General features: G+C 38.8%; 1 protein-coding gene across 2 annotated transcripts in view; it reads left to right on the forward strand.

Annotated features, from left to right (window-relative positions):
* Nucleotides 1-11,455, forward strand: part of ECD (ecdysoneless homolog (Drosophila)) — a 39,267-nt gene extending 27,812 nt beyond the window's left edge. For both annotated transcript variants that reach the window (XM_006887543.1, XM_006887544.1), the window contains 5 exons: nucleotides 671-777; nucleotides 901-1,084; nucleotides 1,951-2,018; nucleotides 10,626-10,840; nucleotides 11,166-11,455. In XM_006887543.1, coding sequence (XP_006887605.1) covers nucleotides 671-777; nucleotides 901-1,084; nucleotides 1,951-2,018; nucleotides 10,626-10,840; nucleotides 11,166-11,396 — 805 coding nt within the window. In that variant the 3' untranslated portion in view covers nucleotides 11,397-11,455. The remainder of the gene's footprint in view (nucleotides 1-670; nucleotides 778-900; nucleotides 1,085-1,950; nucleotides 2,019-10,625; nucleotides 10,841-11,165) is intronic.
* The last annotated feature ends 1,121 nt before the right edge of the window (nucleotides 11,456-12,576 follow it).

Here is a 12,576-nt window from a genome sequence, read left to right on the forward strand (position 1 = left end):
AGATTCATCCTAGAGAGGGTTAAACCAGGCTGCTCCTTGGAGGCAAGAATTCTGGGGCTTCGCCTGACATACTTTGGACGTGTTGTAAGGAGAGACAGGTCTTTAGAGAGGGACATCATGCTGGGCAGAGTGGAGGGACAGTGCAGGAGGGGAAGACCCTCTATGAGGTGGATTGATTCAGTGACTGGGCTAATCGGGATGGGTGTGTCAGAGGCAATGAGATTGGCACATGATAGAGCACAGTTTAGGGCTGTTGTACATAGGGTTGCTATGAGTCACAAATGACTCGACGGCACATAACAACAACAACAGGTTAACGTTAGCTCATAGTTACCTCTTGGTCGTCTTTTCATCATATATAAATTGAAGGGGTTGAACTAGCTCAGTGACTTATAATGCAACCCTGCGAGTCTGTAGAGGAAGCAGGGGAGATGACAAAATAGGTATATTGCTGAGCCTCCCACATCCATTTCAACCAATGCAGTTTTTTCTCTGAGTCCTTGAATTTCAGAGTTCATGGTAAAATTCGATTGGGAAAATTGGTTCTGAAACCTAAATTTTAAAACCTTTACTAGACTAGGTAACCCCAGTGTTGTCAGCATCCTGTGGTTTTGTTATTACTATTCTGTACTCTAAGATCAAGAAATACCATGTCTTTTCTTTTGTATAGTTCTCTCGCTATGAGCCCAGGTGAAGAAATCTTAACATTATTACAGACAATACCAATTGACATAGAAGAGTTTAAGAAAGAAGAAAGTAATCTTCCCCCTGAAGATGGTAAGTGATAGACCAGAATAGACTGGAAGAGTTCTTGTAGGATTTAAATATTCTGCTAAGCTCAATATTCTTCCCTCATGTGATTTCAATATATATTATGGCAATATCATGCTTCTTTTTCAGATGATCAGTGGTTAGATCTTTCTCCAGCTCAGCTGGATCAGCTGCTTCAGGAAGCTGCTGGCAAAAAAGAGGCAGAGCCAGTTTCCAGGGAAGAAGACCAGAACTATGACCTAACTCAAGTCTCAGAAAGCATGAAAGCTTTCATATCCAAAGTCTCAACGCACAAGGGCGCAGAGCTTCCTCGGTACATAGTTCATGTTGTAGTAGAAACAGTAAGAACTCAAATGTTGGAGCCATCCAATTATATTGCCATTTCCACTCTTTTTAAATGAAGAAATTGTATACTTTATTTCCTTCTTTGGACGCCTAGTTCCCTGATAACTTATTTCTCTACTGTCAGACTTCCAGCAACCTGGTCCTTGCAGTCATTGAGGTAAAACGGAAAGGTGGTTCAGCATATCAGAAAGCCACAGTCGGTCTCCAAACCCCTCAGGGACACTCTGTGGCACACTCCTTAGACATTCACACAGACATTATGGATTCTAACATTAGAGCTCTAATACCTCACTCCACAGCAGTGGTAACTATAGAAGAAATAGAAATAAAATTAGGCATAGGGAGAAACAGTGACTGCAACATTTACAATTCAGCAAATACATGTTTCTTAGTGTTCTGGAGCCTCATAAAAAGATTAAAGTTATGTTTAGTGTTTTTTAAGAAAACTGAGATGAGAGAAGCTGTGATTTCATCTTTTGTGTGTTTTGGTCCTTAAAGAGATAGATTTTATCTAGACTAACTCGTAAATTCCAGATCTGTATTGTGGCTGGTGGAGAATGGGGCAGGTCCCAAAGTCAGTATAAATAACGTGCGTGTAAACAAGGTGCCATCTTTCTATCCGACTTCCCTATTTCTGTCACCCTACAAAGCAAGTAAAAGCATAAGGATTATTAAAATTGAAAGTATAATTTTTCTTGCTGTATCTCTTTTGCAATTATATCTCTGATACTTCTAACTTATACCTGTCCAGTGGAAAATAGCAGCATATCTTTTTTTTAAGTTTAAAAAACTGCTCAATATACGCTAATTGACCATTTTTCTTTAATCTTGCAGAGAAACTTCAGAGCCTCCAATAACTTTTGATGCAGATTCTTTTCTTAACTATTTTGATAAGATTTTAGGTAAGTTACAGTACCATGTTTACTTTCATTTTTAAACTGTAACTTAGCTGATGCTGGTGCAATTGACTCAGAAGGTGAAATATTTGTTTTCTTTTTTTTTATTTTATTTTATACTGGTTTCATACAGAGTTCATAAAGTTCATATACATTGTTTTTCACACTGTGGTTTCTCTTTATGGTTAATTGCTTTCAGCCGTGATATTTCTGCCCAACTAAGTGATTTGGCAGAAAATGCCAATACAGTGCCTGATTTAGTAGGCACAGTATATACTTGTTAAATGAGTTACTGTATATTTATGTAGGTTTTTAATGGCGCTCATATTATACTGTTTTTTCCTTTTTGGGTTTTACTGTATTTACAGATCAATAGGAAAAATACTAATAAACAGCCCTTAAGTCAACAAGCTTGAGAAATGCAGAGCAAGTTATTCCCATTTTACTCTTTAGTTCCAGCTGGCTGACATTCCATTATAAAACTTTACTTTGTCCTCCTGAGCTGCCCTTTGAAATTGTCTGTTGAGCTCTTTCACTTAAACATGTTTTCCTTTAGATTTGGCTTTCGATGTTCCAGTGTAGTCTTTAGAGTCTCTTCTGACATCCATTTCAATTTTTTCTTTCTCCTCTGTTTTTATGACCTTTTGAGTTCTTCATGGATGATAGCTTGATACCATCCCACAACTCATCTGGTCTTTGATCATTGGTGTTCAATGCCTCAAACCTATTTTGTGTGTATGTGTGTGTGTGTGGTTAGTTATTCTTTCCCCCCCTCTTTTTTTTATTATTATCATTAATTTTAATGAAAATTTACAGAGACTTTGGATTTCCATTCATTCATTGGTGCACTTTTATCCCTGCCCACCCCTTCCTCCAAGTTTGCTCTTCTCTTTGAAAAGTAAAAGAAAAATTCTTTCATTGTTATACAATCCCTCCCCCCCCAAGTCCACTCCACTATACAGTGTTCATTCTGGACTCCTGTCATGACAATAACACCTAATCACATATCCCTTTTACACAGATCTCTCCCTCATCTGTTTCAATATAGTATACACAATTTATCCCATCTTTCTCAGTCTCCCCCCAACCCCGACGTCAGTCCCATTTTATAGCAGTGACACTATGCAGTATTTGTCCTTTTGTGACTGAGATATTTCACTCAGCATAATGTCAAACCTATTTTTTTGTTTGTTTTAGTTTAATAATTTTAATGAACATTTACAGAGATTTTAGATTTCCATTCATTCTTTGCTGCACTTCTCTCCCCGCCCAGCCCCCCACCGCCCCAATTCGCTCCTCTCTTTGAAAAGTAAAAGAAAAACTCCCTCCCTGGTACACAATCCCCCCGCACCCCTCCCACCACCCCAAGTACATTCCACTCTGCAACCTTAATTGTGGACTCTTGTGATAACCATAATACCCTATCATACATCGCTTTTAAATTATTCTCTCCCTCATCTGTTTTAGTGCAGTATACACAATTTATCCAATTTTTCTCAGTCTTACCCCAACTCTGATATCAGTCCCGTTTTACAGCAGTGGCACCATGCAGTATTTGTCCTTTTGCAACTGAGATATTTCACTCAGCATAATGTCCTCCAGGCTCACCCATTTTGAATAATATTGCACAAATTCCTTGTTTTTCAATGCAGCATAGTATTCCATTGTGTGAATATACCACAGCTTCTCTATCCATTCGTTTGTTGATAGGCACCTGGGTTGTTTCCAACTCCTTGCTATTGTGAACAAAGCCGCAATAAACATGGGTGTGCATATATCTGCTTGGATGTCAGTTATGGTCTTTTTGAGATATATTCCCAATAGTGGAATTGCTGGGTCAAATGGTATTTCTATTTGCAACTTTTGGAGAAAGTGCTATACCTCCTTCCACAGTGGTTGCACCACTTTACACTCCCACCAACAGTGAATAAGGTTCCAGTTTCTCCACAACCTCACCAGCATTTGTTGCTTACTGTTCTGTTAAATTTTCCTATTTTGACTGGGGTGAGATGATACCTCATAGTTGTTTTGATTTGCATCTCTCTTAGAGCTAGGGATTTTGAACATTTCTTCATGTGCTTGTTGGCCATCTGAATGTCTTCTTTGGTGACGTGTCTGTTCATATCCTGTGCCCATTTTTCAATTGGATTATTTACCTTTATCTTGTTGTGGTGTTCAAGTATTTTATAAATTCTAGATATAAGTCCCTTATCTGACATGTCATTACCAAATGCTTTTTCCCAGTCTGTGGCTTCCCTTTTTACCCTGTTGGAGAAGATTTTGGATGTGCATAGGGATTTGATTCTTAGAAGGTCCCATTCATCTATTTTATCTTCTCCTGGTTGTGGGTTTTTCAGGATACTTGGAAGACTGTTTATGTTGTGGAATAGGACTACTAGAGTTCTTTCAATCTCTCTTTAATGAAGTTTATAGTCCTTGGTTTTAGTCCTAGATCCATAATCCACCTTGAGTTGGTTTTTGTGTATGGAGTGAGGTGTAGATCTTGCAGATATTTTTCCAATTTTGCCAACACCATTTGTTAAAAAGGCTACTGTTTTCCCACTTAACTGATTTCATCTCCTTGTCAAAAATCAGTTGACCATAGGTAGATGGGCTGATTACTGGGTTCTCAATTCTATTCCATTGATGTATGTGTCTGTCATTGTACCAATACCATGCTGCCTTAACCACCATGGCATTATAGTACGATTTGTGAGATGCCTCCTACCTTTTTTCTATTTTTAAGGAGTGCTTTGCTTATTCCAAACCTATTTTTAAGATGATCATAAAATTCAGATGAAATTGATTCAAGATCATATCTTGGTTCCTGTGGACTTATTTTCATTTTCTTCAGCCTCAATTTGAACTTGCATATGAGTAATTGATGATCTGACCTAGTTTTGATTGCTGATATTGAGCTTCTCTGATGATTTCTTTCACAAATGTAGTCAATCCGATTCCTTTGCAGCCCATCAGATGAGATCCACCTGTAAAGCCATCTTTTGTGTTTTTTAGAAAAGGTATTTGCAGTGAATAAGTCATTATAAATACAAAATTCAGTCATTCTATTTCCAGCTTCTTTTCTATCACCAGGCCCATATTTCCCAAGTACTGTTCTTCTTCACTGTTGCCTGCTTTTGCATTCCAGCCACCAATTATTAACCCATCCTGATTGCATGTTCTATCAATTTCAGACTGCAAAATTTGGTAAAAATTCTCAATTTCTTCCTCTTTGGTTCTAGATGTAGGAGCATATGTTTGAATATTAGTCGTGTTAACAGGTATTCCTTGTATGCATATGGATATTATCCTATCACTTAGAACATTGTATTTCAGAATAGAACTTGAAATTGACTTTTTTACTATGAATGCAACACCATTCTTCCTCTGTTTTTATCCCCTGCATAATATTCCATATGATTATCTAATTCAAAGTGGCCAAAGATGGTCCATCACATCTCACTAATGTCTAGTATGTGGATATTCATGCATTCCATTTCATTTTTAACAATTTCCAGTTTTTCAACATTCAAGCTATGTATGTTCCATGTTCCAGTTGTTAAACAATGTGTGTTATTGATTTTCCTCATTTCAACTGACTTCTCAATTGGGCTCTTCCACTACACTACTGTAACTATCTTCTTTGTTTAGTGTTCACTTGAACATTTGTTGCAGAAAATCAAGGAATGCAGCCTTCGGTATGGATTGCATCTCAATGTCAGGAAAGTAAAGATTCTTACCATTGGACTGATAGGCAGCATCATGATGGATGGAGAATGGATGGATAGATGAAACTGTCAACAGCTTCATCTTGCTTAGATCCACAATTAATGTGTTTGGTACCAGCAGTCAGGAAATAAGGAGATGCATTGTACTGGGAAAAATCTGCAGTTAGGGAACTTTCCAAATTATTGAGGAGTAGTGATGTTAATTTGAAGACTAAGGTGCATCTGATCCAGACCATAGTCTTTCCAGTTACTAGCTATGTGTCCGAGACCTGGACAATAAGAATGACAGTAAAAGAATTGACGCCTTTGAGCTGTGGTGTTGGAGAAGAGCACTGAACATCCATCCCATGGACAGCCAAGAGAATGAACAAATATGTCTTGGAGATGGTGCAGCCGGAGTGCTATTTGGAGGCTAACATACTTTGGACATGTTGCTAGGAGGTGCTATTCCTTGGAGAATAACAGGATGTTGGGAAGGGTGGAGGGTTGGTGAAGGAGAGGAAGACCCTCAGCTAGGTGGATTGATACGGTGACTGCTGCAATGTGCTACTGTGTGTCAAAAAGTGTGAGGATGGTGCAAGATAGAATGGTGTTCAGATCTTTTGTTCATAGGGTCGCTATGAGTTGTGCTTGACTCGAGGGCACCTAACAACAACAAAAACAAAGTCAGCAAAGGATGTGAATAGTTTGTTCACTGAAGAAGAAATGCAGACCTGAATATATTGCAATGTATTTTATAAATACTTGCAAATAGCTAAGTAGCACTAATAATCAAGTAATTACAAAATAAATGTTTTATTCCCCTATCAAATTAACAGAAATTTAAAAGATAGATAATATTCAGTTTCTCAAGAGTCAGAGAATGAGCACTGTCAAACTCTAGGGTGGAAATGTAAGAAGCTGCCTTTTTGTAGAACATTCTAGAAGGACAGTTTGGTGACTTAGCAATTTTATTCTGAGGACTTTACTCTGTGAAAGATACATCTAAAATTGGCTGTGTGTTACTTTTTCATCTTCTTTTTTTAAAAATTTTGTTAATTATTATTCTTTTTGTGTGTGTGTGAGTGTACCGTCAAATCAGATCTGACTGGTACAGGAGGAGATTATTCCTCCTTCCCCGGCAGAGCATCTGGTGGATTCGAACCGTGTGCCTCTGGGATTATAGTTGCAGCTCCTTGCCACTATGCCGCCAGAGCTCCCCCTTTTTCATCTTCTTGAGAGTCTTCCTTTCTTTCTCTGGCCCTCTATCTTGACACAGTGACTGAGCAATGGGCTCAAGTGTGTCAGAGATGATGAGGATGGTATGGGTTAGGACCAAGTTGAGATCAGTTGATTTTAAGGTCATTATAAGTTGTATTCAACTTGACAGCACCTAACAATAACATCACTTTTTAAAAAGATGCATGTTTAAGGTGTTTATTGCTTCGTTCTAATTGCAAAAAGTTACTGTTGTTAAGGACTGTCGGAACTGACCCATAGCTGACCTTCCAGCATGTTTTCAGAGGTAGTAAATTACATGAGAGGAGATTGCCCATCTCTCTCCCACAGAGCAACTTGTGAAATTGAACTGCATGCCTTTGGGTTGGTAGCACAACTCCTTACCACTAAGCCACCAGAGCTCCCTAGGAAAAAATGAGAGTATTCTTAATATTTACCTTTTAATTTATCTTTGAATTTTGTTCTTGGAGAAGGTGATTGAGTATACTGTAGACTGCTGAAAGGGCAAACAAATCTATCTTGGAAAAAGTGCAGCCTGGGTGCTACTTAGAGGTGAGGGTGGTGGTACTTTCTCTCACATGCTTCGAGCATGTTGTCAGGAGAGGTGAGTCAATGGAAAAGAACATCATGCTTGGATGAGTAGAGAGCCTATGAAGGGAAGGATCCTCAGCCACATGGATCGACACAGTGACTGGAACGGTGGATTTGTGCACTGTGGAAATTGTGAGGATGACACAAGCTCAGCCAAGGTTCTGATCTGTTGCACATAAGGGTTTTATAAGTCAGGGTCAGCTCAAAAGCACTTAAAAACATCAGATAGTAACCAAGAGAAAAGAGATTAACTACCTCATAGTGTATTCCTGTTATAAAATACTGTGCAGCCTTTATTTAAAAATGAAGTCTGTGTATATAATCCAGGAGAGAACTTCCAAAGTAGTAAAAATATTTATGTACATATGCATGTTTATACGTATAGATGTGCATACACACACACACACACACACACACACACACACACACACACACCCCGAGCTCTGATGTCGTAGTCCATTGCACTGCTTACCAAAAGACAGCACATCTCTGGGAAATGGAATGCCCTAGAGATCACACGGGAGAAAGACGTGTTGTCTCCTCTCATTGTAAAGAAAGCCTTGTAAACCCAAGGGAGAATTCAACTCAGTGGCCATGGGCTTTCATAGGTATGTGTTGTGTATATACTTTTTAATATATTTGCTGTTGCTGTTGTTGGTAGGTACTGCCAAGTCAACTCGGACTCATAGTATCCCTGTATGTACAACAAATCAAATGGCCACCCTATACTTGGCCATCCTCTATACTTAATCTGTACTTATGTACAGGACTGCATTCACTGTATCGGTCCTTCTGTTTGAGGATCTTCCTCTCCTTCACTGGCCCTTTGCTCTTCCAAGCATAGTGTCCCCTTAAAAGGACTGGCCTCTCCTGACAACATGTACAAATTATGTGAAACAAAGTCTTACCATTCTCTGTGTGTGTAAATGATATCACTTGAAAAAAAAAAGAAAACTATCGGCTTTATATATACGTATACATTACATTGAGAGAGATCAAAATATCCACCAAACCTGTTAAAAGATATTTCCCTACAAGAGTGAGATGTGAGATGATAATTTCTTTTGAGATGATATTTTCTATATGACTTGAATGTTTACTCAAAATGTCCTCATATGTTAGGTAGTTTTAATTTTAAAACCTTCTAATTAATTGAATTTCTATATTTCTAAAGGGTAAATCTTTCCTGAGATAGTCTTCAAACCTTAAACCAAAATTATCCCTTGAAATCATCTTCAAACCAGACAGTCTAGCTTAACTAGTAAATAAGGGGGGGGGGGGAAACTGCCATGAGCATTATGCTCCTTTAGGAACTATGTCAATAGGTTCAAAATGATAATAGAACTTAGAAAGATTAGATAGGATCCCTAAGGGCCTGCAAGTTTATATTAATGGGACAGAAGCAACTCAGGAAAGGAAAACAGAATGGTGTACAATTCTTCTGCGAACATTCGCCCTGCGAAATAAGGGCAGCTGATGTTGCTTGGTGTTATGTATGCTTTGCTGTGTAAATGCTCAACAAATAGAGATTTTTAAAAAATACCATTTTAAAAACGCAGGCTCCACTAAGCTTCTGTGCTTTTCTGCAAATGTCTGCCAGCATTACTGTTTTATAAAAGGGATTTTTTAAATGTGAATAAGCCTTCCTTTTCTATAGCCTTTCCCTTTACCCAACTTTCTACTTGCCTAGTATATATACTAGGGAGCTCAAGTAGCCTAATGATAAGGTGTTGTGCTTCCACCCCAAAAGCATGCGGTTTGAATCCACCAGAAGATGGGCATTCTCCTTCTGAGAAAATTTGCCTCTGAAAACTTAACTGGGGTCAGCTTTCAGTTGGTTCCAACTCAATGGCATATAACAACAACAACACTATACAGTTAGGGAGTTCTGGTGGTATAGTCTGTAGCCAGTTTTGCTGTCAACCCAAAGTCCATTCTTCTCTGTTAGTTCAAATCCATGAGCTACTTCTCTGGAGAAAGAGAGCTAGTCTTCTCCTATTCAGTGGACAGCCTCAGAAACCCAATGGACGTATAGCTATGATTTAGGACTGACTCTGGCAATGAGTTTTATAATAGTGGACTTGTACAATATTTGTCCTTTTGTGTCTGACTGATTTCACTCATCCTTGTGGCCTAATGGTAAGGATTTACACTGCAGTCCCCAAAGTACATATTTCAAATCCAGCTGCCCACTCTGTTGGAAAAGGATGGGTAGTCTCCTCCTGTGTGATTAACTGCCTCTGAAAACCCTCTGGAGGATCAGTTCCAATTCAATGGTACACAAAAACAGCAATGTCATCTAGGTTCGTCCATATGTTTGATAAATCCTTTGTTCTTCAGCATTTTGTAATATTCCATTGTATATACCATAGTTAGTCCATTCATCTGTTAATGGCCACACATAGGCATCCATATAGCTGGTCCCAGATCTTATTTCTTTGAGACATATGCCCAGTAGCTGGATTGTGGAATCCCACAGTATTTCTGTTTCCATCTTTTAAGATAGTGGCATACTGTTTTCCACCATGGTTGTACCATTTTACAGTCCCACCAGCAATATATGAGTGTCCACTCTCTCCGTACCCTCACCAGCTTTGATTTTCTGACCTGTTGAAATTTGCTGTTGTTGCTAGAGTGAGATGATATTTCATTGTTATTTTAATTTACATCTCTGATGTATAGTGATTGAGAGCATTTCCTTATGTGTTCATTGGCCATCTGGATATCATAATTGAAATATCTATTCATGTCCTTTACCAGTTTTTCAATAAGATTTTTCAGGTTTTTTGTTGTTAAGTATTTAGGGTCTCTAGACATTTTAGAGATGATTTCTTTATTAAGTATTTATTGCCAAGTATTTTCCCCTAACCTGTAGGTTCTCTTTTCTCTCTTTTGGAGAAGTCGTCTGGTCCACCTAACAATTTCATTTTTGTAATAGATTTTTATTAAGCAGTTTTACTATGTAAATCGATCTCTTTATGTAGGTAACATTCTAATTCTTTTGAAAGGTATCATTACTAAAACAAACAAAAAAACAGCCTACTAAATGATTATTTCTACTTTGGTGGTTACATAGGGCCAAGACCTCATGAATCCGACTCTGATGATCTGGATGAGGAAGACTTTGAATCTTTAGACAGTGATGATGACTTGGACCTTGAAGCCCAAGAGCCTGGGGAAGAGGCATCTCTGAAGGGGACTCTTGATAATCTGAAGTCATACATGGCCCAGATGGACCGGGAACTGGCGCACACCAATATTGGCAAAAGTTTCACCACCCAGAAGCAAATGGTATGTGTGTTTTTAACTGATTTTCCTTTCTGAATCTATTAGGATGTTGTTGTGTACCATCAAGTCAGAACAAGCTCATAGGTGACATTCCAGCAGGTTTTGCTTTGTCTCAAAAGAGAAATTTATTCAATTTATAGAAATGTTCCCTGGAGAGATATCTATGTTTCAACTTACTTTATCTCATTTTCACTATCACAAAGACAAGAAATTTCTTTTTCCGTTTGGAATACAAGTTTCCATTGTTGCTCATTAGTTTTGTTGGAGTTGCCAACCTAATGTAATCTCATCATTTGATTTCCTTTCTCTTTTCTCCTTCATGATTAAGGAACCTGTATCCCAGAATACCAATAACAATTCAGATGAGGAAGATTCTTGTGCCGGAGAGTCGGCTATGTCTCCTGTGGATGTGGACTTGAATCTGGTTTCAAATATATTGGAATCCTATAGTTCCCAAGCTGGACTGGCCGGACCTGCATCCAACCTTTTACAAAGCATGGGAGTGTGCCTGCCTGACAATACTGACCACAGTCCCTGCAGTATGCCAGCAAAACATTAACCAGCCCACCCAGCATCTATTCGTTCTCCTTAAATAAACACCGGATCTGACTGTGTTCATTTCCCTATTAGATTATTTATTTAGTATAAGTGTTTCTTCACATTATGTTTCACAGTTGACTTGTCCTCCCTGAGTCCCAAATACTGCAGTATGTGTGCAGTCTGTGGTCACAGCTTTGTGCTTCACAAGGATCCCAACATCAGCTAAACAGGGAGAATTGAGACCTGTGAACATCCCTATATTGGAGAACTTTACACACCCTAACTGCAGTGTACCCGCAGCATATATGAACCTGTGTAACCATCACATGGGTCAAGACCTTGAACTGAACTTTTTATATAATGACACATACTAAGTCCACAAGAAGCTAGTAATAAGTAAGAAAGATCAAAGTCTGTGAAATTATAAAAATTTAGTTATCTTTCTTGGTCCAAATATAAGTTTCGCATTAGCACGATCAAGTGTTCTGGGATTCCCATTCTTCTCAGAGTCAGCCACAGTTTGTTATGGTCCACACAGTCAAACACCTTTGTATAATCAATGAAGCACAGATAGACATTCCTCTGGTACTCCCTGCTTTCAGCCAATATCCATCTGACATTAGCTACAAAATCCCTAGTACCACGACCCCTTCGAAACCCATCCTGGACTTCTGGCAGTTTTCTGCTGATGTGCTGTTCTTGTCATTTCTGGATAATTTTCAGCAAAATGTTGCTTGCATGTGAAATCAACGATATTGTTCTATAGTTTCCACACTCTGTTGGGTCAGGTTCTTTGGAATGGGAACAAATATAGATCTCTTCCTGTCAGAACAGAGCAGGGAAACACTGCATGGTTCAAAATTGGGAAGGGCGTACACCAGGGATGTGTCCTGTCTCCATACCTTTTCAACCTGTATGCAGAACAGATATCCGGGAGGCTGGGCTCTATGAGGAGAAATGCGGCATCAGGATTGTTGGAAGATCTGTTAACAATCTGCGTTATGCAGATGAAACAACCCTGCTTGCTGAAACTGAGGAGGACTCAAAGTGTGTGCTGCAGAGAGTCAAGGACTGCAGCCTTCAATATGGATTGAGGCTCAATGTCAATAAGACAAAGATTCTCACCACTGGACCAATTGGCAGCATCAGGATGGATGGTGAAGAGATTGAGATTGTTCACAGCTTTAGTCTGTTTGGCT

This window comes from Elephantulus edwardii, unplaced genomic scaffold (genome assembly GCF_000299155.1).
Source record: "Elephantulus edwardii isolate Elephantulus edwardi_28Jun2011 unplaced genomic scaffold, EleEdw1.0 scaffold00058, whole genome shotgun sequence".
Lineage (NCBI taxonomy): Eukaryota > Metazoa > Chordata > Mammalia > Macroscelidea > Macroscelididae > Elephantulus > Elephantulus edwardii.